The 27,810-nt window shown below is 60.5% G+C and overlaps 1 protein-coding gene across 1 annotated transcript in view; it reads right to left on the bottom strand.

Moving 5' to 3' along the window:
- BRD3 (bromodomain containing 3) overlaps positions 1-27,810 on the bottom strand; it is a 38,010-nt gene that overhangs the window by 4,184 nt on the left and 6,016 nt on the right. Inside the window, exons 2-10 of the mRNA XM_087418833.1 lie at positions 17,797-18,122; positions 16,788-16,925; positions 15,730-15,877; positions 14,591-14,805; positions 12,267-12,638; positions 8,784-8,912; positions 6,418-6,609; positions 4,891-5,126; positions 1,230-1,522 (exon numbers count right to left, since the gene is read on the bottom strand). Coding sequence (XP_087274959.1) covers positions 1,230-1,522; positions 4,891-5,126; positions 6,418-6,609; positions 8,784-8,912; positions 12,267-12,638; positions 14,591-14,805; positions 15,730-15,877; positions 16,788-16,925; positions 17,797-18,009 — 1,936 coding nt within the window. The 5' untranslated portion in view covers positions 18,010-18,122. The remainder of the gene's footprint in view (positions 1-1,229; positions 1,523-4,890; positions 5,127-6,417; positions 6,610-8,783; positions 8,913-12,266; positions 12,639-14,590; positions 14,806-15,729; positions 15,878-16,787; positions 16,926-17,796; positions 18,123-27,810) is intronic.

Genomic DNA, 27,810 nt, shown 5'->3' with positions numbered 1-27,810 from the left:
CGGCGGCCACCCGGGAGCCGAGTCGCACGGCCCTCAGAGGGGCAGCCTCCCGGTGGCATGGCCCTGGCTCTTCTGGTGGTTCAGCCCTTGCCTGGCGCCACAGGGCTGACGCCCCAGCTCCCTGAGGGGTCACAGTGACCAGGACGATGCAGAACCCTGCCTGCATGTACTGAGCCTTTGCCACAAGCGGACCTTTCTCTTCAACTCTCATAGAACTCCTGAGGTGACACAGATCATTCCCACCCCAGACAGGTGCACGACGGACATGTATGGCTTGGTGACACCGCCACCCCGGGTGAAGGGCAGAGCCATGACCTGAAGCCTTGACCCTCTGACTCCTGGTTCTGCTTCGCCACGGCTGAGGCGCTCTTGGCCTCAGCAGTGAGGCCCAGACTCGGCCCTGGAGCATGGCCTCCACTGCCCGGCACATCAGTGCCACCACCTCTGAGTCCACGGGTGACTTACCGAGAGTCACACGTGCCGTGACTGCAGGGGGTCACGCAACACTCCATCCAGGAGAAGGCGGCTGCTCCCTCAGAGCGAGGACCACCAAGCACCCAGGAGGGCCACACGCAGGCTCATGCGCACCCTGGGTGGTCCTGGCGGCCGGGGCTGCTGCCCTGTTCTCCTGCCACCAGGGGGCCACCTCGGGCCTGCCCTCCCTCTCACTCCCCAGGACTCGCTGACCCAGGCAGTGCCACGTTCCCATCCAGAGAAGTCACTGACTTCCAGGGAGAGCCTGGTCCAAGGCCGGTGTCTGTGCTGGAGGCCTCTGGACCCTCTATCCCAGGCAAAACGGAACTGGTCTGCCCTGGCAGGGGTCCATCAGAGGTCACCTGCAGCCCAGGCCCCTAATGGAGCTTCAGGAAGGGTGTGGCAAGGACCTTAACTGGCCCTTGAATGGCTGAGGCTGCGGCCGGCCCAGGGGGCCTGCCCGCCCTAGTGAAGGCCGAGGCACATATGTGCTGCCCCCCTGCCCAAGAGCAGGGGAAGGAGGGCTCTGGCTGGAGAGGGGCTGCAGCCGGGTCTCAGCCAAGCCCACGGCCCCCGCTGAGCACAGACAGCTGTCCTCAGGGCACAAGGCAGGAAGAGGGGCGAGGAGCACGCATCGGTGACCCACTCCCACTCCCGGGGCCACCTGGCTTTCCACCTGGGACTGAAGGAGTGACGAGGGGGCACGGGGTCGGGGTGGGGGGACGTGAGCACCACGCTCTGCCCCGACAACTTACAGAACGGCTTCCTTTGCTTTTTCTGTAAACAAGACTTGACGTATCTCTCTAGTTCCCGCAAAGTGGTGGGTTTCAGAGTCTCAAAGTCAATCTCTATCTCGTCGGGGTTGGAGTCCCTGAGCGAGGGCTCCCGGGACTGGATGATGTGCACCACCCGGCCCAGCTTCTCCCCAGGCAGCCGGTTGATGTCCAGGCTGAGCTGGCGCTTCTCGTCGTAGCTCATGGGCAGGCCCTCCTCCTCCTCCTCCGAGTCATAGGAGGCTGACGCCTGCTTGCCGCCCTTCTTCGGCTGTCTGAGGCAGCAGGGAAAGAGCATTGTGGCATGGAGCCCTTGCCCCCCGACCCCGTGGAGCCTGAGCCCCTGCCCCCCACCCTCATGGAGCCCTTGCCCCCTGACCCTGTGAAGTCTGAGCCCCTGCCCACCCCCATGGAGCCTGAGCCTCTGCCACCCAACCCCATGGAGCCCTTGCCCCCCGATCCCGTGGAGCCTAAGCCCCTGCCCCCCGACCCCGTGGAGCCTGAGCCCCTGCCCCCCAACCCTGTGGAGCCTGAGCCCCTGCCCCTCCACCCCCATGGAGCCCTTGCCTCCCTGACCCTGTGGAGCCTGAGCCCCTGCCCCCTTGTTCTGTCTGGCCTTCTTCCTCTCCAGGACCACCAGGCTCTCTTACCAAGGGGCACACCCAAAGTGGTCCTGAGGCAGAGAAGCCAGGCTGACTGCCTGAGGACTGCATATATATCACCAGAGACACGGGAGACCCTGCTCCAGAGGCCAGAGCAGAGGCTGCTCCCAGCTGGGGGGTTTCTAGGCCTCGGCCAGGAAACAACCTTCATGGCCAGCCAACTCCCCTCAATGCCCCACAGGCACCTCAAACTCAACAGGTCAAAAACTGATCTCAGTATTCAAATAATCCAAAAGAAGGCAGGAAAGGGGACAGAGGAATAAAAAACAGACAGAAAACGAGGGGACGGTAGCCCGAAGTCTAACTGTATCATAATCACATTAAATATAAATGGTCTAAGCACACAAGTTAAAAGAAAGAGATGGTCATTGGGATAAGAAACAAGACCCAACTCAGACGCTGTCCACACAAACCCTACTTTAAATATAATGACAGAGGAAGGTTAAGAGTTAAAAGATGGGGGAAATACACCACGCAAACACCAATTAAAGAAAGCTGCAGTAGCTATATCAATATCAGACAAAGTAGACTTCAAGAAAAGGAACACTATCAGGAAAAAGAGGGACACTGGAAACGATCAAAGGGTCAACTGACCAAGAAGACAGCACAATCCCAAATGTGTGCGCATCTAAAAACCAAGCTCCAAAAGATATGCAGCAACATCTGATAGAACTAAACGGAAATGGAATAATCCACAGTTCTAGTGGGAGAATTTAAAGATTCTTTCTCAGTAATCAACAAAACAAATCAGCAAGAATAGAGAAGACCCCAACACCATCAACCAAATTAACACAACTGACATGTCTTTGTCTGTCTGAGGTTTTTAAGATTTTTTTTTTCCTGACATTTATACAACACTCCACCCAGCTGCAGAACACACATTCTTTTCAAGCACACATGGACTACTCACCAAGACAGACCATATTTTGGGCCATAAAATAAATCTTAACAAATTTACAAGTATTGAAATCACACAAAGTATGTTCTCTGACCTGACTGAGATTAAACTAGAACTCAATAACTGAAAAATATCTGAAAAAAATCCCCAAATATTTAGACATTAAACAACACACTTCTAAACAACCCACGGTCAGAGAGGAAGTCTGAAGGGGAATTAGAAAATATTTTAAAATCAAGGAACCACCACATATCAGATTTGTGGGGTGCAGCTAAAGCAGTGCTCAGATGGACATTCACAGCATTGGAGGCTTATATTAGAAAAGGTCTCAAATCAATAATCTGAGCTTCTACTTTAAGAAGGTAGAAAAAAGGACAGCAAGTTAAGTCCAAGGCAAGCAAAAGGAAATCATAAAAACAAGATCAGAAATGAAAGAAAGTGAAAACAGAGGAAAATCAGTGAAATCAAATACTGGTTTGTTGAACGACCAATAAAACTGATCAACCTCTCTCTAGATTCACCAAGAAACAGACACAAATTACCAAGATCAGGAAGGAAAGAAAGGACACATCACTGCAGGCCCTACAGATGTTTAAAGGATAAGGGAACACCACCGACAACCCGTGCCTGCCAACCCCACGATTTAGGTGACATCGAGGAACAATCTGAAAGGCACAAACCACCAAAACTCAAGAAGAAACTGATAACCTGACTAATCCTATATCTACTCAAAGACTTGAATTTATGGTTAAAAACCTCCCAACAATGAAAACTCCAGGCCCAGATGATTTCACTGGTGAATTCTATCGAACATTTAAGAATTAATACCAATTCTATAAATCTACTCCAGAAAACAGAAGAGAAGGGAACACTTCCCAACTCATTTTTGAGGCCAGTATTATACGGACACCAAAACCAGAGACAGTGCAAGAAAAACTGACTTCTGTCTCCTCCTCCAAAAAGAAGAAGAAAGTGGGGGACGCCCTGACCATTCCCACTGCCCAGTCTCGATAGCACCACTGCCTATCCAGCTGCCAAAGCCCAGCCCCTAGCTCCGCATTTCCTTCTCCTCCTACTTTCAGGCACCAGGCTGGTCCCTTCTGCCTCTGAAACGGTTCTCAAAGCAACCTGCTGCTGCCTCCAAGGCCACACCGACCTCCTCTGCCTGCATAACCACAACAACCTCCAAAGGGGCTTCCTCTCTCCCACGCTGGCCTCCCACTAATCCCCTCTCCTCACTTACACGCTTCCTGATGCCCCTTCATTTGCTCAGAGAATAAAACACAAACACCTCCGTGAAGGTGGCCAACCCCGGCGGCCTCAACTCTCCCTGCTCTTCCCAACCCAGTCTCTGCTCTTCAGAGGTGCCAGCCTTGTCCTAATTCCCACGAGGAACATGTGCACTGGCCTCCAGGGCTTTGTACCCACTGTTCCTGATTCTTGGAACCCTGTGCCGACCCTCTGCTGCCAAGCTTCCTGCTGTGCAGCTGTCACCCCCTCCTCGGGGAAGCCTTTCTTCTTCCTTGCTGGGAGAGGCACCCCGGCCCTGAGCGCCTTCCCCACCGTCCTCATCTCCCCCGTCGTCCCTGCCTGTCTGTGGCAGGCGTTCCCGAGGGCAGTGCCTGAGCACAGCAGGAGCTAAGTCAGAAGGTGGAAGGGCCAGGGAGCTGAAATTGCGCCGAGTCATGAGTCCACCACCCGACCCTGTGCCTACCAGGCGAGCCAGGAACACGGTGCCAAGAGCCCAGATCACCAAGGCCCAATGACCCCCAAATACAACCCCTGGGACCAGACCAGGAAAATGTCCCCAAAGCCTTGAAATGCTGAGGTCTCTGCCAGGTGGTGTGACCACTCCAATGGCCAGCCCCAAGGACAGCTGAGTGGTACCCCCTGGAGCCCGTAATCCTCCCGCAGACACCTCGCTTGGTCCCCACAGTCTCCCCACGAGGCAGACGAGAGAAGGACCCCCACCCTGTTTCCCACGTGACAGCCCACTCTCCGAGTCACCAGGACGTGGCCACACGAGCACCCACGACGTGCGGCACTGGGCTCGCGGAGGGCTGGACCGGGCGCTGGGGCCCACCTGCTGGCTGTGGTCGTGCTGTTGGCCTTCTTGGCGGGAGCCTTCTTCGGCGCGGCCTGCTTGGTGGGCGGGGCCGCCTTGGCCTTCTTCTCGTCCTCGGACTTGGCCCTGTGTCTCTCCTTGTCCTTCTCCTTGTCCTTCTTCTTCTTCTCCTTCTCCTTCTTCTCCTTCTTCCTCTTTGGCTTGTTCACTGGGGCCTGAGACAGGGCGGCCAGCTGCTCGTGCACGGCCTTCAGCTGGAAAAGAGCAGGCGGCTCAGCGGCCTCCCCTGGGGCTGGCCCGGGGGGACATGGGGACACCGTGCGGGAGGTGACCCAGGAGCACCTGGGCCTCGCCCCTCAGGGAGCCGGACAGCAGCCAAGCCCCGCCCCGCCCCCCAAGACCCCCGTGCCGCAGGAGGGTCGCGGGGCCTGCTGGGCCTCGGTTTCCCCAGGTAGAGTGAGGGGGAAGTGCCCGGCTCACAGGTGGCGGACACGGTGACAAGATGGGCCTGGTGAGATGCTCAGCCCGGGCGGGTAGCACAGGAAGGACTCGATAAATAGGAGCTACTGTTTTTCTTATTAGTTTTTACTTTTCAGATGAAAGGAGACTTTCGACAGCTACTCTGGGGATGCTGTGGGGAGCTGACTCGGCAGGTCTACAGGATTAAAAGGACCCAGCGCCAAAACGTACCCGACGGCGTGCTAAGTGCTCACGCACCTCTCATTTCTGCAACCCCCGAGGTGAGGGGGGCCGCCACAAGCCGCACCCGTCCAGTGAGGAACCGCATCTCCAGCCTCCCGTGGGCGGAGGGGCCGAGGGGGCACCACGTGCGCACCCCGGCCATGGTTCTGCAGCAGCCTGGGGGCCACACCACAGGGCCACCTTCCCTGCAGCGTCACCTCTAACAAGGCTGAGCTCAAGGTCAAACGCCCAGCCCCACTCTGGACTGCGGGGCCCTCTACTCTGCTCTTTCCTCTCCCTGCCCGGAGGCCCCAGACACTGAGCACCTGTTGGCTGCCAGACGCTAGGGGAAAACAATTTACCTTTTTCTTAATCCATCATCAAAACTCCAAGTGGAGGGAGCATTAGTCCCATTTTGTAAATGAGGAGAGAGAAGCAAAAAAGTGGGCACACCAGGTTTACAGGTGGTCAGGGGCTGAGGTGGGAGCCATGGAGCCTGCACCCGCCCCACTGCAACAGACTGCTGGGGCCACACTGCTGGGGCTTCTGCGCATGCCTGCCAGACTTTTCTAGACCAGGGTGAGGCACCCAGGGCCCACCAGGGCTCCAGGAATATCCCGGCACAAGTCAGGCTCGTGTGGCCCCAGGCCTGCAGGACCCCCGAGGGGGCCCTCGGAGCTGACACCTGCCCTGGGTCCCCTCCCCGCCCAGCGACACTGCAGGGAAGGATCGCTGCGGTGTGAGTGAACAGGGCAAACCTCGGGTCAACGGGCTGGCCCAGCGCCGGGCCGGGACCGGGCCGTGGTCCTGCCTCTGCCCCCTGCTCAGGCCCCGTGGTCCCCGGGCCCCACTGCAGGCGCTCACCTGCTCCTGTAGCTCTGCCAGCCTCGTGGCCCGCTCCTCCTCCGAGTCTGAGCTGCCCGAGTCCGAGGAGCTCTCCTCGCTGCTGCGGCTGCTCTCGGTGCCCTTGCTCACTGCGGGGGCCGTGGGGGCCGGCAGCGCGGGCGCCTCCACGGGCTCATCTGGCATCTTGGCAAACCGCATTTCAAACACGTCCTGTGGGAGAGCAGGGGCTGCCTGAGGTCCTGGATGCCCACAGGTCAGTTCTCTCAGGGTGGCCCCCCGCATCCCTGGGATGTCCAGCTGCTCGGAAGGTCAGGCCCTACAAGGAGACTGGGCCCAGCCTGCTCTCAGTCCCTCCCTCTCCAGGCATTGAGTGTGGGTCCAGTGGCAGGGGACACGGGGCCAAGAGCCACTGACGCAGCCTCCTAGGAACTGGCATGCAAGCTCCCTTTATTAAACAGGTAAGCATCCTGTAACAAATCTGTGCATCCTCTCAGCCTCCAGGTCTGAGGCTCTGCGAGGCTGCCTTCTACCACAACATAGCTGAAGTGTCTTCCTTTGAGCTCCGGCCTTTCACAGGGGCCCCCAGACACCGAGTTGGGAGTCAGTTCACATTTTCCCATCTCTGCTCTACGATTTTACTGCAGCATCACATCTCATTCTGAGTTAAGTCCAAAAGTTGGCTCAAAAGGCAAAAGTCTTGTCCTGTCAAAACTGGCTTTGGAAAGCCCTTGCCAGCTCCTACCCAGCAGGACCCGGGCCCTCGCAGCCAACGTCCCCTCTCCCTGGCGGCCCAGATTCATTTCTGATGGGGATGAGTGGCTACGAGGCCAGGCGGGGAGACTTCTCTTTGCCAAGCCCATACACCGGAATCCACATCGGCTCACACCCATGAGACGCGACCCCACTGATCAGGGGCCAGCTCCCGGGAGAGCCCACTCTGGGTTCTGGTCCCCCAGAACCCCTCCTGGGGTGAAGACATCCTCAGAGGGACACTCAGGCGCAGAGCCACCGTTCGGCCTGCTCTCGGCAAACGGCCTCGAAGGCCACTGACATCAGGAGCTTCAGTGCTAGGCTCTAACCCAGAGCTCGATGTATACAACGTACAGTGCAATTACTAAACGGTCGTCAGTAATTAAGGTTCTCAGCCTCTGTGGCCACACTGCTGAGAAACATCTCCTGCAGGAACAGAATGAGCCACTGGCCTCGGCACTCTGCTCGCATGCCCGGTTTGCTGCTGGTGCTGCCTGGCTTCCTTATTAAGGAATTTACCAGGTCCAGGAACGTCACAGAGCGACGACAGCACAGCCTTTTACGAAGCCTTCTGGCTTCAAGACACAGCGGGCACAGTCTCGCAGTCTCAGTATAAAACTGCGGGTCCTGGTGGCTTCCTCTGGGTGTGCTGGGACCCCCAGGACTGCTCTGCCATGTCCCCCTGTGGGAGCCAGTACACAGAGCGGGCAGCAGGCAGCAGGCAGAGCCTGGGAAAGGCCTCAGGAGGGCCCATGCAGGAGGACGGCAAGAACATCAGCAGGACCCAGCAGCAGGCAAGGCCTCCCCCTCCTTCCTCGTCTGGGTCCTGCGTGATCACCGACGAGACCACAAGCTGCTTCCCAGGGTTTTCAAAAGGGTTCTGAGCAAGGGACTAGGAACGCCTTATAGAACAAACATTCTGGGTCCGGTAAAAAGAAAAACTACTGGCAGCAGGTATAACTCAACAATTTTTACTTTTCCTTCCAAAAAGAAAATCCTCTGATTACGTTACGTTGAAAATATTGGAGCTGTTATTTATACAAGTGACAGCCCACACAGGCGAGCATGAAGGGAAATAAGAATAGATTCTGCGTGCTGACCCGCACAGGAACACGTGGGCAGCACCCAGAAAATCACGCACACAGGCGCACACGCTCGCATGTCCCTGTGCTGGAGGCTAGCCTGAGCTTCCCTTCCTTCTCTTCTCTCCCAATCTCTCCCACGTACCATCCGCTTCTGTTGTCAGGAAAGCACAAGGCTGCACAACCAACCATCCTCTGACACAACATCCACAGGCCTCACTCACACGTTCCTGACGAAGCCCCCCCTTGGCACAGAGACATGCTGGAACCTTCCGTCAGGAAGGCAGGAGGATGGACACCTGCCTTCTCTTCCTCTCCGTCCGTCTGGGCTAGAACATGCGCCAGCCCCTGGAGGGTGTGTTCCCTGCCGCTCCCGCCTGGGCCCCACCTTAGACGCCGATGAGCAGAAACGTGCTGCGTGGACGAGGCTCCCCCGTGGCCTTCCCTGACTGGGTGTTCTCTGGGAGGACTGTGTCTTCCCTGGGTGCCTGCCCTGAGCTGTGATCCCCCCGGGCCCAGAAGGCCCCGCCCCCTGAGAGCACCTCGGGTTACCTGGAGCTTCCTGGCCATGGCCACCACCTCGTGGTCCGGGGGGTTGTACTTGTAACAATTGGAGAACATTAACCGGATGTCGGCTGCAAAGCCCTGTGCGTCCGGGTACTCTCGGCTGTCCATCTTCTTCTGTAACACACAAGGGACAGGGCGTCAGGAGCCCCGCCCGGTGCCCCAGACCTCAGCCAAACAGACGCCAGACCCTCAGCATGCCCACTGTCAGCCAAGACGTCGTGTGCAGGAGCCCAGAGAGAAAGGGTGGAAGGGGGGCTCGAGGGCTTGGAGGGAGGATCTGGGACCCCGCCGACAGGCAGATGCCCTGGTTGGAAGGAATAGATGCTCGAAAAGAAATCCCTCCCGCAGCCACCACCTAACCCCTTCCTCACCCAAAGCTTCCGACCCTACATGCTGGGTAATTTTTCACACACTGAAGTTCCTGACGGTAGGGGCACCAGGGGGAACGAGAAACTTCTGGGGAAAAGTCGCTCTCTACCAACTCTGGGGGCCTACTCGGGTCACGGAACGAGACATCGAATTTTTTCTCCATGAGAATCTGGGCGCTGTTAGCCAGTGAGCCCCTCAGAGAAGCCCCAGATCGTCCCGGCCATCCCAATAGGACAGGGTGGGGTTGGTGGGGGCAAGACGACAGGCACACTGCACATGGAGGACAGAGGTGTGACCAGCAAGGGATGCCACCAGGTGGCAGCTAAGAATAAGGTGACAATCGGGGCAGATGGAGGGGAAACTGCTTAGTGAGGGAACGAGCTCCTCGTGCCTGGACGGGATCGAGGAGAGCTCATCAGTCAGGGGCCTCTTGTTGGGGGAGGGGTGCCCGTTTTTCCTGAGGGCCGTGCTCTGCTACAGCAGGACATGGAGGGTTCGAGTTCAACCCCCTGCCCCATTTGCTCCTAGAATAAGGAGCAAATTTGAGGAGCAAAATTTTGGACTCTATGAAGGGACTGATTGTGGTCAGACTCCAAGACCTGCAGCGTCTCCAGCCTCAGATACGGCCCCCTTCCCCTGTCCCCTAGAGAGCTTCCGACAGCTCCGGAGCTACGTGGCTCCAGCCCTCAGCACAGCCTCCCCACTCCAGGGTGGCCCAGCCAGGGAGGACAAATGGGCACCCAAGACCCTTTCGACTTTGGAGAGATTTTCAGGCTCTGGTCCTAATCTGACCACTGGTCACTTTCCTGGGGCTTGGGAACAAACAGGCCAAAGGTAAGCACACACAGGGTGACCAGGGACAGTTGCACGGTTCTGTCGGTCGGTCTTCAGTGTTTCCCGGATGACGAGGCATTTCTGAAATGGAGCGCCGAGCAGCCCACGTGCATGCAGTGTCCCTTCGGGGTCCCCAATACTAGAGTGGGTCGCCATAGTGCCAGTGGGACACACCTCCCTCAACCGTCCCCTGGGCCACCACAGGCATCACAGAGAACGCCTGGGGGGAGCCCCGGCACCCCTGCCATGGCCTCGGCCCCGCTGCAGGCCTGGGCGCACTTCCCGCTCTGCCCCTCGCTGGCTGTGTGGCCTTGGGCGAGTCACTTTCTCTTCGAGCCTCATTTTCCTCCACCGTGAATGGGGCAGGGACATACACCTCCTGAGAGTGCTGGGGGGTTAAGAAGGGTGTGACGAGCCTCACTACAGTCAGCAACACCTCTCTCCTCGGCATCATGAGCTCTGCCAGCCCAGCTCGGGGCCTAAAGAGCCAAAGGCCTGGATTTCAGGACCAGCTGTGGGCGGGGCCGCCACCTGCCCCAGCCACGGGTTCCCTGGCTGCAAACAGCAGAGTGTGAGCAGACCTAGGAGACCCTCTCCACCCTGAAAAGCCCAGTGCCTGCACCCCCAACTCCCCAAGTCCCAACCAGGTCTTCTCGCAGAGGGCGGCACAGCCGGAGTGTGGACACGAGGAGATGGGAGCACAGCCCTGGCTGGGGCTGAGGAGGGCCAGCTGGCAGCCGGCAGCCCAGAGCTGGGCCCCCACACCCCCAAACAGGAAGAAAGAGCCCCCAGGATGCAGATGCTCAGCTCAGAGACCGTGCATCTGGGAGCGTGTTTCTGCCGCCCCACAGTCAAAACCCGCTGCGAGGGCGCCAGTCTGAGCTGGGCGCTGATCCAGAAAGACATAACCAAACTGTTATCAGGAACATTCACTGGGACGAGGGGCAACGCCAGAAGAGATGAGCACTACTCTCCACTTGCCTCTCCTTTGCTTGAGTTTTCACAATGACTCTCTATTTGTGTTTTACTCACACACGTAAAAAATCCTCCAAAGAAAAGCAAACACTACTGGGCTCGGCGCTGCCCGTGGGGGTAGGACCGCAGCAGCACAGGATGCGTCTGAGGAAGCCAGCACCCTGCCCCACAGGTTAGCGAGAGGCTCAAAAACGGTGAGGAAGCTGCTTGGTCACCCAGCCGGGCTGTGGCAGAGCGGAGCCCCACCCAGGCCAGCCTGACTCGAGCCGGTTCAACGAGCACCACTGCCTGGACAGCCTGGTCTGTCCTGCCCCTGAAATCCACGACCGCCCGGGAAGGCCTCCACAAGGAGATTCTGCCCCAGGCTGGCGTTCCTGGGAAACGAGGCAGAATGACTGAGACCAGCAGCTCAAGGCCCAGGCCCCATCGATGGAAGGAAACAACCGCTCCCCTTTGTGGGGGCACTTTTCCAGGGCCCCGAGGGTGGCTCATGGAGGGGGTGGGCTTCACGTGCCCAACGGCCAGGGGTACTCCTCAGGACGTCAGAGACCAAAGCCAGGCTGGCTCACAGCTCTCCGGAGGGCAGGTGTGCAGGGCCCAAGCTGGACAGGGGGCTCAGGGACCCCTCCTGCACGTGCTCAGAGAAGACCCCGCGGGAGCTAATCCCAGCCCCAGTCTGCTGCCCTCGGGGCTACGGCTGTCACCTGGGTAGTTCTCCGTCGCAGCCCAGCACAGCCTGCTCTCTGTTCATTCTCAACTGGCCTGACCTGGAACAAAACCCACAAGAGCCCAGGGGAGCCTCTGGCGCAGGAAGACCCTGGCACGGGAACAGGGAGGCCAGGCTCTCGCTCTCAGCTCTGCCACCTCCCCCTCCAGGACCCACTCCTGTCCGGTGAGCGGGGGGTCACCTGAGAGGGCCTCCTCGCCTGACGTTACAGAAACCCGCAAACGCACCGGGATGGGAGACGGGAAGGAAATAAATGAAATAATGAAACTGGGTTCAAGCGGAAGAGACGACAAGAAGCTGCAAATTCAGTGACCAACAGGCAAAACACACCTTCCTCCCTGAGCCGGCCAGACCCAAGCCGGGGCCTCGGGGCCAGCCCTGAGGCCGTATTTGCCGCTGGGGGGCAGGCCAGGGTGCCGAGCAATGCCCCAGCGCCCGGGGTGCCCCTGAGCCGGCAGACAACATGAGCACCTTGACAGGCCCTCAGCACGTCAGCAGAGCAGGCAGCCTGGCCAGGGGCCACCAGGTAGGGACAGGGGCCCCGGCCGCCCGCCGCCCAGTACCTTGACGGTGCTGAGGTCCATGGGGTGCTTGATGATGTCATGGTAGTCGTGCAGCTCCAGGGCCTCGGCGTCCACCGGCTTGTAGAAGGGCCAGGCGTAGGCCGCGTGCTTCTTGGACAGCATCTCCTTGAGGATGCTGTCACAGTGCCGCAGGTGCTCCGACAGCTTGCCCTTCTTGCCGGCGTGCTGGGGCACCTCGCCGTCCTCCAGGTCCTTCTTGGGCGGCTTGATGGGGCGGCCCCCGCTCTCCCGCCGCGCCACCACCTTGGCCTGCTTGGGGTCCGACAGCGGCGGGGGCGACTCGCTCCGGCTGGCGGTGATGGCTGATGTCGTGGGCGTGGTCGTGTCTGCTTTCCGCTTCACGCCCTTCTTCTGCGACAGCAAAACAATCAGTGAGCACCAGGGACGCACGCCGGCCGTGAGGACACCAATCGCCGCAGCTGCGCTTCTGGAGCGCTGACTACCCGCCAGGCACCGAGCGAAGCGATGACATGCACGGCCGCATCCATCCTCCCAGCTGCCCTCGCGGAACGGCGGATGCCGAGGCTCAGAGGGGCCAGGTCGCCGGCCCGAGGTCACACAGCTGGTAGTGGTGAGGCTGAACTCCGAACCTACCCGGAGCCACCGGGGGGCCCTCTCCCTTTGCCCCCAGGGCTCCGCGGTCACGGGGGGCTCACTCGGCACCCGAGCAGCGTGAGGTGCAGCATGCAATTCACCTGCACCTAACCAGCACCCCAGACCACGCCACGCCAGGGGGTCCAGAGACAAGCATGACCCAGATAGCACCGTGACTGGGATCATCACCAAGCTCGGGGACAGCAGAAACGAGGAATTCCTGCTCATCGCTGCCAGCGGGAAAGTCCCAGATGAGGGCCTCCAAGCCTGCGCTCCAAGGACAATCGCAGGGAGAGCATGCCGGGCGGGGGCGGGGGCCCGACTACGAGACACAAGCAGCAGCAGCAGCAGGTTTGGGACAAGGACTCCAGGGGGCTGAGTGAGTGGGCGGGTCTGGACGGGACCCTGAAGGCAGTGGGAGCCACAGAGACCTATTTTCCGCAAGGACAGGAAATGCTGAAATGATCCACGGAGCCTCTTAGGGCCGTGTCGAGAGCAGGCAGTCACACGGGACGGTGAGAGCACGTTTAACACCCGGTGTCCTGGGCCGCGCGGATCTCCCCAGGCACAACGACCAGCCCCAGGGCCCACGGGCATCCAGGCCATGACCCCGAGACCAGCTCAGCAGGTGCCCCTCACGTCAGCTCAGGCAGAGAAGCCCCTGGGGGCCACAAGTGCCAGGGCTGACCATCTCACCGCGTTCTGCTGTCGAGAGCGCCACAATGGTCACTAGTCACTGCCCCAGCCAAGCCGCCGCACCCACGCCGGCAGGGGCACGAGCTGGCTATCCACAAAACACTTAACGGGCACCCACGGGATGCAAGCGCGTGCCACAGAGGACCTGGGGGGCTCATCTGGCCATGGCAAACGGGACATGCTCCAAAACCAGCCGGGCGCTGTGTGAGGCGGCCTGGCCAGGCGCCGCCCGAAGTGCAGGCAGTGAAGGCCACGGGGGAGGGAAAGCAACGGAGGCGGCATTTTACCTTGGGGGAGCCATTTAACCCCTCTGAGCGCCTGCTTCCTCATCTGTAAGATGGGGGAAATACTGTCTGCCCCAGAGGGTCGCTGTGAGGGTCAAATCGGAGAAGACGACACACGTCAGTGCCCAGCACAGGGCCGGCTCAGGGTGGGAGACTCAGCCGTCCTCGCAGGGAGCACCCACTTGGAGCCCAGACCCGGCCAGGACAGTCCCTGCCACGAGAAGCTCCCAGCCAAGCGGGGGAGACACACGTGCTAGCACTCACGTTAATAGGGGCACGAGGTGGAGGCCGCTGTGTCTAGGGGCCAGCTCCTCAGCTGCACCCACCACCACCCTCCCCGTGCCAAGCGTAAATCCGAGTGTGAGCGGGGGCCAGCCGGGGCCCCTCCCACCCCTGTCATCTCCCACGCCTTCCCCACCCTGACCATGGACTGCAAAGGCCAGGGCTCAGGCCAGAGACACTGGGGTTCAAGCGCAGCCCACCCTCACCAGCTGTGTGACCTGTAGCCCCCTGAGCCTCGGTCTCCTCGTCTGCGTCAGGAACAACGGCCCGACCTCACGGGCACAGAGAGAACCCCTCTGGGGACATGTGGACCAAAGGCCCGACAAGTGGCTGGTGCCCAGGGAAAGGCAGCAGAGCTCCCCTCCTGCCCAGCCCCACACTGCCAGAACCCAGGACCCCGGGCCAGTGCTCAGACCCCGGCCGACCTCAAGCCCCAGGTACGCTCACCTTGATGACGGGCGGCGTGGGAGGGACTACAGGGATGATGGGCGTTGCGGGAGGAGGTGGGGCGGCAGCCGGGGTGACGGGGACTGACGTGATGTTTGCAGTGATGGTTGGCACAGGGGTGGCAGCAATGACGGGCGTCTGGGAGACAGTGGGGGGGACGTTCTGAAAGGGGGTCGCTGGGGAGACAGAGGACACGGCTGCCACTTGCTGTGTACCTTGAAGACAAGGAAAGGAGGCTGAACATTCCAGGCTCTACTAGCCAGACAGAACAAACGCCACACTTCCAGAAGCTTCCTGGACCATACCCCCTCCAGCCAGAGCATACCAGGTGCCAGAGAGCCTGTCCTCCTGAGACTCCTGGCCCTGCACCTTGGCCACCTCCACAGAGCCCGCCTCCACGGGTGCTCACCGAACAAATGGAAGGCCTCGCCCCTCTGGCCAGAGACCACAGTCTGAATGAAGCCAAGCAGCCTGGGAGGTGAAAGCCAGGCCTGCACCCAAGCAACCGGGGGTTAACTCCGAGTCCATCAGTAACCAGTGACCACCCACAGGCCCCGCCTGCAAAGCAGGGTAGCTGGCGGCATTGGCGACCCATCCCTGCCTCTCTTGAGGGCTGGGCCGCCCAGTCAGTCCACTGGGACACACCTCATTCTGGCTTCCCGGACCAGGTAAGACCCCAGGACTCCCCGAGTTAATCCTAATCCCCACCTCACTCGCCGACAGGTGATACAGCCCCTCTCCCATCACAGAGAATACAACACGTGCCAGAGACAAAGTCCTAGGACAGGACAAAGAGACAGGCTGGCTTCCGTCCAGGCTTCCAGGAGAGGTGGCCTCAGAGTCGGGGCCAGGAGGAGGAGCCCGGGCATACAGCAAGACCACAATCTCCTCCCCAGAGCGGGCTCAAAGGCAGACAGTAACAATGTCACCGAGGACCAGCCATGTCTTGAACTGCCTACCGGCCACACACAGCTGAGACCTGGCTCCTGGAGCTCATCTCATCATTGCCCCAACTGCACAGACGGGGAAACTGAGCTCGGAGGGGCCGAGGGCCCCACAGAAGAGACGCTGTCATCAGCACCCCAGCCCATCTGCCCGGGGGCCCAGGACAGGATGACCTCACCTGTCCACCCTGTTACCTGCACTCTGGGTTCCCGCAGCCGGTTTCCGGCCTTTGCCCTTTGGAGCAGGGGGTAATAATTCAACTTCCTCCTGGGGCATCTGGGCCACTTTCTGCAGAAAAATTTTCTCTAGGGCTTGGGCCATGAGCACTATGTCATCTGTGGGCTGAAGACACAGAGAGCCGAGGTTAGGTGTTGGGAACAGAGCCGTGCACTTGCAAAAGATATCGCCAGGTGAGGCCCAAGAGAACCTTTATTTAAAAATTTGCTAAGAGATCTGATGGGGCAGGAGGGAGGCAAAAGAAATACATTTTAACGTGGAAACTCTTGGAAGAGTTCAGAAAAGCACAAATAAAAATCACCCTTCATCTCATCACACGGAGAAAGAGAGCCTTCAACTCCAGATTCCCACTCATCTTTATCACGTCACCACTGAGAAGAAGCCAGACACCCACTGAACTGGGATGGTATGGAGCCCCCTAATCTGCTCCTCTCACTAAAAACCAGCCTGTGGACGATTCCCCTTGTTGTGAAGTGTTCTACGTCATTCTGGGCAGCTGCACGTGGATGTCACAGTGGATTCCGCCGATCTCTGACGGCTGTGCGTGTCGTGCGGTAAGTTTCCACCAAGGTGAGCCTGTACGGATTCCTCTAGCATTTCTAGAGGCGGGATTTCTGGGTCCAGGGCTACGGACCTTTTAACGTATTTGATACATGTTGGCTCCCTCTGAAAAGGCTGTTTCAATTATCACTCCCTCCAGAAGGGGATGTGGGCCCACGCCAAGCAATAACACTTGAGACAGGCCGTGTGCAGGAATCGCACGTGGGCACCGTGGCCGGAGAAGGGCTGAGCGTGAGGCTGTGATGTGCTCTGAGCCCGTCTGAGAGCTGCTGCAAAATGCCTGGCCCAGCTGGCACCGGCCTCTGCCCAGAGCAACGCAGTCCCAATGAGGGTCCCAAGTGTGCCACCCCAGCCAGAGCCGCCCCTGGGATGGCACTTTACCCCTGCAGGTCTCCCCTGGGCCGGTGGGCAGCACACAATGGCACCTGGGGCCCTCGTCACATGATTTTCTTACCTTGTTATAAATATAACAATTTGTAAACATGGTATTGAAGTCCTGCATACATTCGCTTGCGCTCCAATAATAATTATTTTCTAGTCTCTTCTTAATCGTCCCCATATCCATTGGGTTTTTTATTATCTTATGATAATCCTAGGAGAGAAATGTTCAGAGGCCTTACTAATGGATTCAACACCATTATTTTTACAATTCCCAAGCACAGTGATTGTACACAGTGGTCTTCTTGGGTGAGCTGGGTCCCGGGGCTGGGCCAAAGGTAGTTTCTGGTCATCGAGGGCAGGTGGGTGTGTGGTCTGGGGCGAGCACTCGGCCAGCTCCTGACTCCTGCCAACCCTCGCGCCTGACAAGGATTCTGTGTGGAGGGGAGGTTCCAAGAGACACACAGAACCAGGGAGTGGGGCAGACCCTAGCGCTGTCTACACTCTGGAGATGGGTCCAAGTCCCCTCCTGGATTCCCAACCTCGCTCAAGGGCCTGCAGGTGACCGGCGGCCGAGCTGGGCCCAGAACCCAGGCCACCACGTGCCGGCCCAGGGCTCCCCTGGCATCACTCAGGGCTCTATTTGGGTCTAGAGAAGAAAGCCACCAGACGGTCAGGTCAGCACTGAGCATCCAGCTGGGGCGCCGTCCCCCAAAAACGTGCCCCACCCCACACTGAGCATCTGACCTCGAGGGCAGGAGGGTACACAGGGACAGAATGAAGACACAAGGGAGCCTCTGCTCTGAAGCCCCATCACTGTCAGTCCCTGGTCCCCATGCTCTTCTACCCAGGAGGCATGTATCTCCCTACTCCCTGCACCCTGTGCACCCAGGGGGCAGCTGCCCTCCATTCTCCCACACCCCTCTGCTCCTTGGTCACTATGGGCCCTAGGATGGCAGGCTCCTGAGGCACAGGCTATGCCTGTTTTCCCAGCACCAGCCGCATCACGGGCACCACCTTCACTAAAGCCAGAAGAGTCAGGGCAACAGAAGGGCGGGGGATGGCAGCAGGGAGTGGGGACTCACTGGCAGGTTCAGCTTGATTGCATCCACGGGCTGGTAGAAGGGCCAGGCGAACTGATGCTTCCAGAGCGTCTTCACCACCACATTCTGCATGTACTGCAGCTGGTTGGTCTTGCGGCCGGGCTTGGCGGGGTTGGAGACCTCCGGCGGGGGCGGGTTCACGGGGCCCGGGGCTGCCGGGATCCCCGCGGGGGCGACCGTGGCCGTGGTGGACATCCTCCAGCTGCTCGCTCACTGGCCGTCACAGCAGCGGCTCGGGGAGGCCCTCACTTCCTCTGTGCTCCTCCCAGAGGCGCGACGTCCCATTTCCGGGCCCAACCAAGCAGCACCTACGGGGGAGAGGGGATGGCAGAAAAAGGCCAGTCAGCCCGAGCCCCAGCCTCGGCGGGCTCCCCTGAGCACACCCATGGGGTAATGGCGAGGCCGGTTCAGCTCGCTCGAGCCTCTCAGCTTGGTCAAGGCAACCCTCACCTGTCACAGAACCACTCTGTAACCACCACTCTCAGGCTGGGGGAGGAGAGACGCAGGCGAGGGGGGATAACGTGAGCACCTGCCTCCCAGGCAGGTGGACAACTGCACTGGCAGGAAGGCGGCCGTCCACGTGGGGGCCACGCACGAGGCCACTCTCACTCACTGCCCACCAACCGCCTGTCTGCTGGGGACCGACTTGACACTGTTCTCGACCTCGGCAATTTTTTAGGGAATGATTCACACGTAGAGAGCTACGACATCGACCCGACACCGACAGAGCCGAGCCCCTCTCGAGTGAGGCCGCCCGCCGAGCGAGGTTCTAACGTAACCATGAGAACCTGCTCTGGGTTTGTGATGACGGCCAGGCTGTGACACAGCCAGCGCTCGGCCAATTGGGAGGGCAGCAGAAGGCGGATCTGACCCTAGACGCTCAGTAAGTGTGTGTGGGTGGGGGTGGGGGGCTACTGCAGACCTCACCCCAGCCCCCGCCGGGCTTTTGGAAATGCTCTCTGAGCACAGAGCTGGAGAGCAACAGGCCACTGCAGCCCTGCGTGTCATCAGATGACGACCAACTAGAGCCTAGATGAGCATGCACAGTAAAACAATGAACAGGCCACTTTGACACTGAAGTCCCCACCATCTCTCAGGAGAAAGCCAGTGGCCCCGCCTTTACGTGTGGGACACAGAACAGACTGGGGGCTGCACGCAGAATCTTCCCTCTGAGGGGCATGCGAGCACTCTGCTGCACTGTAGGTTTTTACATGTACTTGTCATAATGTCAAATGGGAGGAGCTAGGTGGCAGCCGCCAGAGCCTGGCGCAAACCTGGGTCCTAACGCCTCGCTGCCCCACCTCCATCCCCGGCGGGTCAGCAAATCCAAGCATAGCCACAGTCTGACCACGTCTGGCCCCAGCACCGCCGCCTCCTGCTGGAACCTCCGTGAAGCCCGCTGTGGGTCTGCCCTTCCCTTGATGGACGGTCTAGCCTCCACAGCAGCGGTGGTCCAACTCAAACAACCCCAGTCAGATCAAGTCACTGATTAGCTCAAAACCCTCTGGCGACTCCATCCGGCTCAGCGTGAGAGCATGGTCCCAGCTCTGACCTGCAGGGGCCAACGTCACCTGTGACTCTGCTCCCTGCCAGGGCCGCTGCAGCCTCCCTTGCTGGGGCAACAGGCTAGTACCCTCGCCTCCTTCAGGTCTTTCTGCTCCAATGCCACCGCCTGCCAGGGCCTCCCGGAACCTCCTGGAATGTCCCAAACCCTGGACAGCTCAGGGCTGCAGAGCAGACACTGGGGCCAGCCTCCCCATCCCAATCCCAGCTCTGCCCCTCGCCAGCCATGGGATCCAGTCCCCCTCTGTCCCCCCAGGGCTCTTGGAGATGAAAAGAGTCAAACACACAGAGCACTCAGGCTGGCGGTGGACAGGCACTGATCACCACACAGTTCCACTATGACCACTGCGACGGGTCCCTGGAGCTCCAGGAGGGAAGGACGTGGTGTGTCCCTGCTGCCTCCCAGTGCCTAGAAGACGGCCTAGGGCACCGTTGTGGGTCCCCAGGTGTGGGGCAGTGGGCGAGCTCCCAGTACCTGGTGCTCCTGCACGGCCCAGGGAGCCAGGGAACGGGCAGAATGCAGCCAGGGGCTGAAACTGACCTGCGGGGACACGGGGCCCACAGCTGCTGGCCACGCACAGGCCAGTATCCTCCAAGCACAAGGATGGACAGAAATGGCTCGCTGCAGGGACGTGCTTATGCTGCCCTCAGGACAGAGGCCTCGCCATCTGCCTCCCTCCCTCTTCCAACCACCGACCCACACGGCTCCAACCCACCGCTGAGCAGGAAGCCAGCTCCAGCCACAAACACGGAAACGCATCCCTCCACCCAGGGGTGAGTGCCCGCCGGCAGCACGGCAGCCCAGCCTGGCCCAGCAAAAGCCAGGAGGCTGAGCCTGGCACAGGTACTTACAGGGTGATCCCACATGACGCAGACAACCCAGCTGCCTGTTTCCAGGGGAAACACCGCCAGCTCCAGTGGGTCTGTGAGGCTTAGAGGGGACACGAGCTAAGAACTCCTGGCATGCGTCCTGCAGATGGATGCCCCACAACCCACGGGGGCTGCACACGGTGACGGGACACCCTTCTCTTCTGCAAACATGAATGCCACCCCAACACCTCCACTGAAATGGGGCGGGGGGCACCCCACGCTCTCAGACCCCTGCAAAAACAAGAGGATGACCGTGGGGGCCTGGTGTCCTCCGTCAGGGTGGCGGCGCACGGCCCTCCCCCACAGCAGAGACAGGCGGGGCAGCCCTCCCCTGGCCTCACAGCTGCCTCCTGGCTTGTGCTCTGTCCCTGGCAGCCTGGGCACCAGCTCGACAGGGAAGAAGGAAGAGCTGCCAGAGCGTGAGAGGCTGGGGCCCCCCACAAGCCCCTTCCATCCCAGGCACCAGGACCCACCTCCCGGAAAGAGCCGTGCCGGCTCTGGATGGGCAGGACCCCTCTCCAGCAGGAAAACACCCCCGGCTCCCAGAGCTGCCCCAGGAAGGGAGGGAGGCAGGCTAAAAGATGGGCTCCCTGACCATAACACTGCACAGGCCACCCCGAGCTGTCCCCTCTAGGGTCGGGGAAGAGTGCAGAGGTCACATCGCTCCCTGCTGGAGCATGCACGTCCTCACCCTTCAGACGGAGCCCAGGCTGAGGGCTGGTCACGTCCACAGTTGCCTGTCCTCAAAGCGCAGCAGACGACGAGTCTCGGGCGAGCAGAGCTGCAGCGGGTGCCTGGCCTGCCTTCCCCTCGCTGCCTCTCCAACCAGACAGACACTGAATAACCCAGAAGATGTCTGTGTGCCGACACCACAGACGCGGACCGCCACAGACACGGACAAGAAGGACACCCACACCGACTTGGGAAGTCCCCACCAGGAGGCAGGGAGGTGACGGAGAAGCACCTCCTGGGACCCCGGGAGAACAGGGTTGTCACTTTCTGCTTGGGTTTCTGAATGGGCAGATTTTTTTTTGTGGAACATGCTATGTTTGCAAAAAGAGAAGAGTGTAAAGGATTAATTTCTATTTTGAAAAAATGCTCAAACACAAACCAACCAACCACGGCCGCCTCAGTCAGCCCAGGCTCCCAGTGGCTCGGAGCCTGTCTGCCCTCCTCTGAGGCCTGGGGACACTGCCCCGAGCAGCCCAGAGAGTTCCCTGAGGGGGAAATCCTGGGGCTGCAACACCCCCAAAGTCTGGGCTGGCCCTCAGCAGGGCTGCCAGCCCCGGGGCTCCAGTCGGCCACTCCCGCATTGCCCAGACCGCTCGAGAAATCCCAAGAGAGCTCACTTGTCAGGGCAGACCCCAGACACGGAAACCACGGGCGGGCCGCCCACAGCTCCCGCCGCTTGGGCTGGCGACACGCAGAGCAGCTGTGCTGTCCGTCAGCTGCCCCCGTGTGGGTGGGGGATCAGGGCCACATTTCGAGACCAGGAAGGCAAATGCTGCTTCCAGAGAGAAAGGAAAACTCAGACTGCTAGCTGACCCTCTCACGGGGTTCAGGCCTGAAGTGAAAATCAGCAACGGACAAAGCTGCAACGCAACGTCGAGGTTTAAAACAAGATGGAGGTAAGACGCGTGGAAAAGCCCAACTCCAGCTCCTGGGGTGCCCCATGGACCCCCGCAGTGCCCGTGGTCTCGTGAACGCCCAGGGTGCCCGCCTGTCCCCCACGGTGCCTGGCGATCCCCGGAGTTCTCAGGAACAGCCCTGTGACGAGTCTGAGAGTAGGGCAGACACCATCAGCCAGCACCCACCTGCTCGCCTCGCCCCGTGGGGGGGGACACGCTCTGACACCGTGCCTCGCAGCCCCACACTCCAGCCCAGACCTCACTGGCTGCCCTCCTGGATGAGGCCGGGGTTAGCAGACTGGAGAAAACACCAAGAAAAAGGTGGGTGGTCAGCCACGGCCACAAGCCGTTCACCTCTGCTGCGGGTGAGACACCCACGTGACCCTATGAGGTCAGACTCACGGTGCCCATTGCACAGACTATGAAGCTGAGGCTCCTCCATCCTCAGGGTATTTCCTGGGCCCACCCGTGTGGGGATTCGGGGACATAAGCCCAGGACCCTGTGCCTTCCTGACCTGGCTCCTGGCAACACAGGTGACCACGGGCCGAGAGGTCCCAGTCACTTAAAAAACAAGATGGCCCTGCTGCCACCTGCCGGCAAGGACACCAGGTGAGAAGCCTGGGAAGGGGCTGCCCGGGCCAGCAGCGGCCCTCCTACAGGCCCAGGCCTGAGTCTAACGGCTGGCTGGAGACGTGAAGAGGGCTGCGCAGAAGGGCAGTGAGGAGCGCCCAGTGGGGTCTGCCACGCCAGGGCTCAAACCCCGGCTCCCCCTCCTTGGCTGACCTCCCTGAGCCCGGGGTCCCAGCTGTAAAATGAAGAGTGCCCAGCACAGCCGTCACCTATCGAGTGCCCCCAGCCCCACCCTGTGGACCAGATGAGGTGTCACGGCTTCCCATCCACAAGGACGTGGGGGGCCAGGGACATCCCGGCTGAGGGCTAGAGAGCTGGGAGACACTGGCCCCTTGGGCTGGGAGGAAAGGAGGTATCCCTGGTTCTGAAGCCATCTGGGGAGGGGACGCAGCACAGCAAGAGGATGGGACCAGAGCCCGAAGGTCACCCTCATCTGGGTGCCATGTGGACAAAACGAGGTCACGCTTGGGAGGGGACCCAGCATGTGCAGATATTTAACATGTCTGCCCAACACAAACACAGCCGTCCACCTCTCCCAGCCTCCACATCCCAATGGACCAGAACCAGCCCTCACTCCCCTCCCAGCTCCACGTGGTCCTGGCTGAAAGCCTCAATCCGCCCAGCTGAGCCGACCTGGCCAGGAGCTGGGAACCAGGCAGAAGAGAGGACATACACGAAGACAGAAGGAGCACTTCCACCAGAGAACAAGGGGACACCTGCTTCTCCCACAGCAGCTCAGCCCCCCAGGCCTGGGGTCTGAGGGAACAAGGGATGTCCCAGCCCCTCCCCTCAGCCATGCCAGGCTGAAGAGAAACGCCCAGGTCCCGCCTGGGGACAGTAGCCTGGCTGCCCTGTCTGCCCTGCCCGCCTGGCCTCTCCGGCTGGGAGTAGAAGAAATGGGCAACTGCTATAGGGGCCAGTTGGCCCTGGTCCTGCATGCACTGCCGGAGAACCTCCACCACCTTCTCCTCGACGGAAACAAAGGCAAACTCAGAGTGGGGGCGCCAGAGGGTCCAGCTCCATCCCGTGGTCCAACCCTGTCGTGGCTGGGTGAGGACACCAGGAGGGGGTCACAAAAGAGAAAGCCTGGCTGGGACCCCATTTCTCAGGGTCCCTCGTCAGCCCATGGCAGCACTTCCTGGGCGCTGGATGCAGACAGGGAAACCGAGGCCCAAGGCACTCAGAGCTCTCACCACGGCGCCCCGCTGGCTCTCGGGACAGGCGCTGTCCTCCAGGGGGCACGGAGGCCCTTTGGCAACCAGGGCTCCCCCGCAGACAGCTGAGAGCTGGGGACACCTGACCTCCCTAAGGCCCCAGCACCCATCCCACTCAGGACACGAGCAGCCAGCGACCAGAAGCGAAAGGACCGGGAGCAATCGCCATCACCAGGGCCACGGCTGAGGCCTCGCAGGGCTGGCCAGAGCCGGACGCCACTCATCGTCTGTCTCTCCTCGGAGCCGGGTGTGTTGGCACCAAGAGCCTTTTGGATTTCAGGACCCGGCGAGTTTCAGAAACCAACCCGTGTGTGTTGGGGGGCGTCTCTCACACATACCCCACCCCCAGGGTCTGAGAGAACATCCCAAATCAAATACAATATTATGCAGGGAAACATCGAATGTTCCTCCTGAGGATACATAATGACCACAGACAGCCTGTGATCAGCTGCAAAAGAATTAGGGAAAAGGCTCTATCCGCAGAGCTTTCTGGTGTCGGGGTTGGGAGGGAGGATGGTGGCCCAGTGACAAGGAAGGCTGCCGGTCGCTGGGGACCGCTTGTGTGCCCAGCCCAGGAACCCCCCATAGGGTCCCCCATGTTGCATGGAGGGAGGACAGGCCAGAGCTGGCCCCGTTTCGTGGTCCAGCAGTCGAGGGGCGGGCGAGGGCTGGTGGTTGGTGGCGCCCGGACTCCAGCACCAGTGCCCCAAGCCAGTCTGCAAGAAACGCTTGCTGAAAAGTGAACCAAGGGGCGTTGACTTCAATACTATTTGATGATCTTCAGATTCAATGTTAATACTTTGGGGGTGACAGCTGTATTGCAGTTACAGTTTTTTAAAAGCCCTTATCTTTTAGAGAAAGGCATTGAAAGTCTTATGAATGAAACATGTCTGGAGTTTGCTTCTCAGTGATGGGGGGTTGAAAGTGAGTGGGGGTCTGGAGGAGTCAGGACCAGGAGTGCTCAGGGCGGAAGCTGAGCACCCTGGGGGCTACGTACTGTGCCCCCACCTGCCCACATTTGAAAGCCCCTATGCCACCAAAAGGAAGAGGGTGAATCCCCCTTTTCCTTGAGTGCTCAGGACCCTGTGTCCCCCACCCCCGCAGCAGCTGTGAGATCCGGGGGACATGACCTTGCTCCCCATGCCCCTCGCCTGGCAGGGAAGAAGACCCCCGTGGCGGGCAGGTCAGGTGGAATAACCCAGGACTGTGGGGAAATGCGGGTACCCGAAAGGCCCCAGCACCTTAAGATTAGACACAAGAAATATAAAATCTACTAGCTCCAAAGTCTGCTCTTCACCTCCACCTGCCCCTGGGGGGACCGGGGTCGGGGGAGCCTCATCTTCTGCGGATAAACACACAGGAGCAAGACGTGCAGCTTGACCTCAGCGGCCTCAGAGCCCGCAGGTGCACCTAACGCCAGCCGGGCTGGAAACCAGTCTTGAGAACGAGTGCCTGAGGTTTGTAAGTACACGTAACGCAGGGGCAGTGAACCTCACTGTTAAGCCGCCCGTGGTAGAGGAGCCTTCAGCATCTGCTCCCGGGCTGTCGGCGTCTGGCGCTCACCACAAACCGGCACCCGCTGGCAGCCGCGTCACTGCAGACAGCTACTTATTGCAGACGCATCCCTGCGCGGGCAACCGTCCCGGCCTCATCGCAGCCCTGCAGGGACGTGGCGCTCCCTTCGACTCTGGGCTGCGCACGGCAGGGATGGAGCTCGGTGTCTCAGTGGGGAGACTGAGGCTCAGAGAACCTCCCCTCCTTCCCGCAAGCTGCCCGCCAGGACAGAGAGGCAGCACCTGCCAATCTGGGTGAAAGTCAGAGTGAAGAGACAATCTGCCTGTGACACGAGAAGATCTTGAAACTGCCCAGAGCGGAAACTCAGACAAACCACAAAAGCCCTCGAACACCAAGCAAAAACCCAGAGATCTGGGGTTCTGGCGGGATGCTGAAGAAGGGCCCAGAACGTCAAACGGGAAGTTTCCAAAGTAGGCAGCCAGCAGGGGAGGGTGGGGGACACTGACCCGTCCCCCCCGCCCGACCCCAGGTTACACAAGCTCCACTCCACGAGGGGCTCGGTGCTGCCCTTTGAGGGACAGGAGAGGCTGGCCTGCTGGGAGGGCCCCGAGCACGCCCAGCCCGCTTCCCACACGCCAGTGGACAGGTGAGGTGCCCCCAGTCTCCCGGGCTGTGGGGTGGGGGCTGTGGGCCATCTCTCTTGCCCCTTCCCCAGATCCTGGACCGAGTCTCCACGACCCCCCTCCTTCCTCCACGGAGAACTGGAATCCCACATAAAATGCAGAAATCCAGACCCCTGCAGGTCGCTCAGCCCAGAGGGACACATCAGGGCAGAAGCTCTGGTCCAAAGCTATTCAGGGTCCCTGGACAAATGGGAAGGAGTGGTGACCTCTGTCCAGTCGCCACTATGGAAAAACACCGGCATTCCCACCACAGCGCCGAACCACAGGCAGGACCGCAGACCGGCGCACCTGGGCCTCCTGGGCAGCTGGGACCCCGAGGGGTGGTGGGGGGATGTGGGCCTCCAGGTGCTGGATGGAGGGGCAGACAGACGCTCACTCACCAGTACCTCCAGCCACGGGGGAGGATGAGGTGGGGAAGGTAGGCAGGGGCCTGGACCACTGAAGGGCAGGGGTCTGAAGAGGACGCAGACTGAGGGGTGGGGGTCCTCAGGAGGCTCCTACCCTGGGGGCGTCTGAGAGTCTGGGGGGAACCCTGTGGCATGTCCAGGGAGAAGAGGAGGCACGTGGGGGGCACCAACACTGAGGGAGTGGTCAGAGGTAGGAAGCAAGCCAGGGACTGAGCCCCCGATATCAGTCCGAGGGCCCGGGGAGGGGGAAGGGGCCGGGCCCACTCTCGCCTCGGCCTCCCCTCTTGCCCTGGTTAGATCCACCGTGCACACCAGCAACAAACACCAGCCTCCTGAGCAGGTGGGGGTGGGCTTCCTCTCCATTCCCCGAGAGGGTCTGTATGCCCCTGGGGCCCCACTGCCACACTCCAGCCCCATTTCCTGTGCCCTGTCCTGGCGTGGCATCGCTGGGGGTCACGCGAGCTCCATTTTCCAGGTGGGGACGGAGGCTCAGAGGTGAAGGGGCAGAAGGTCACCTAGCCAGAAAGAAGCAGGGCCGGGCCTTGAACAAGGCCATCCACTCCACATCAAAGACTCCCCGCCACTGGCTGGGAACCCCACCACAGTCCTGCAGAGACAGGGAGCCAAGTGCCGCCCCAGGGCCAGGCTTAGGGCGGCCACCCCAGCTCCTCTGCCCCCAGGCAGCCAGGCCAGCCTCTGCAGCACACCGCTGACCAGCGGCCACCCCGGGCTAGCCCTCCAGGCCTCAGGAAACCGGATCCGTGAGGGCAGGGCCGGCATCAGTGACAGAGGAAGCCAACTGCCTCCATCTGTGGGGCCAGCGAAGGGGGCCCAGGGCAGCCCTGCAGGGGGCTCCAAGCAAGGGTGGACAGGCAGGGGGGCCCACCACCCGCTGGGACCTGCTGGCCGCCGCCTCCCACCCACTGCGCACACTCTGGGCCCATGCACACCCTGTCCAGGCAGGGAGCAGTGCCACCATGGCTGCCACCGAGTGGCCTCTGCCGGGAGCACCGCGGCCCGGAGCTCACCTTGGGTCTAGATCACACCTGCTCTCCCACAGCAGGGGACCCAAACCACGGCAGGCCCAGTCCCATCAACGTGTGGGGCACTCCTCCACGACTGTCCTAAGGCACTGGCTGGCCTGCACGTGGACCTGCAGCCGTGGTCCCCTTCCTGACGCCCCAGCACGTCCCCTTGGCTCTGCCCCAGCGGCACCTTGAGGACCGAGCACCTAATGCTCCCCATGCTTTCTCAATCCAGTTTGTCCTAATGTCTTACCTTCTCTCTGCCCCACCCACCCAGCTCGGGGAGCCAGCCTCTGACGGTTTCCTTTCTTGTTGGAATGTCAGTCTCAACCCAGACCCCCAAGACACCAGCTACACCGGGCGTCTCCAGCCCTGCTGAGCGGGGCTCACTGTTCCCCGTGGGGGCCAGGCCAGTCGCACCCCTCACCTCTGCGAGGCTCTGTCCCTACCCGCCTTTCAA

This window comes from Ceratotherium simum, chromosome 29, assembly GCF_057802395.1.
Source record: "Ceratotherium simum simum isolate JZ-2026a chromosome 29, ASM5780239v1, whole genome shotgun sequence".
Lineage (NCBI taxonomy): Eukaryota > Metazoa > Chordata > Mammalia > Perissodactyla > Rhinocerotidae > Ceratotherium > Ceratotherium simum.
This window is presented reverse-complemented; position numbering and strand designations above follow the sequence as displayed.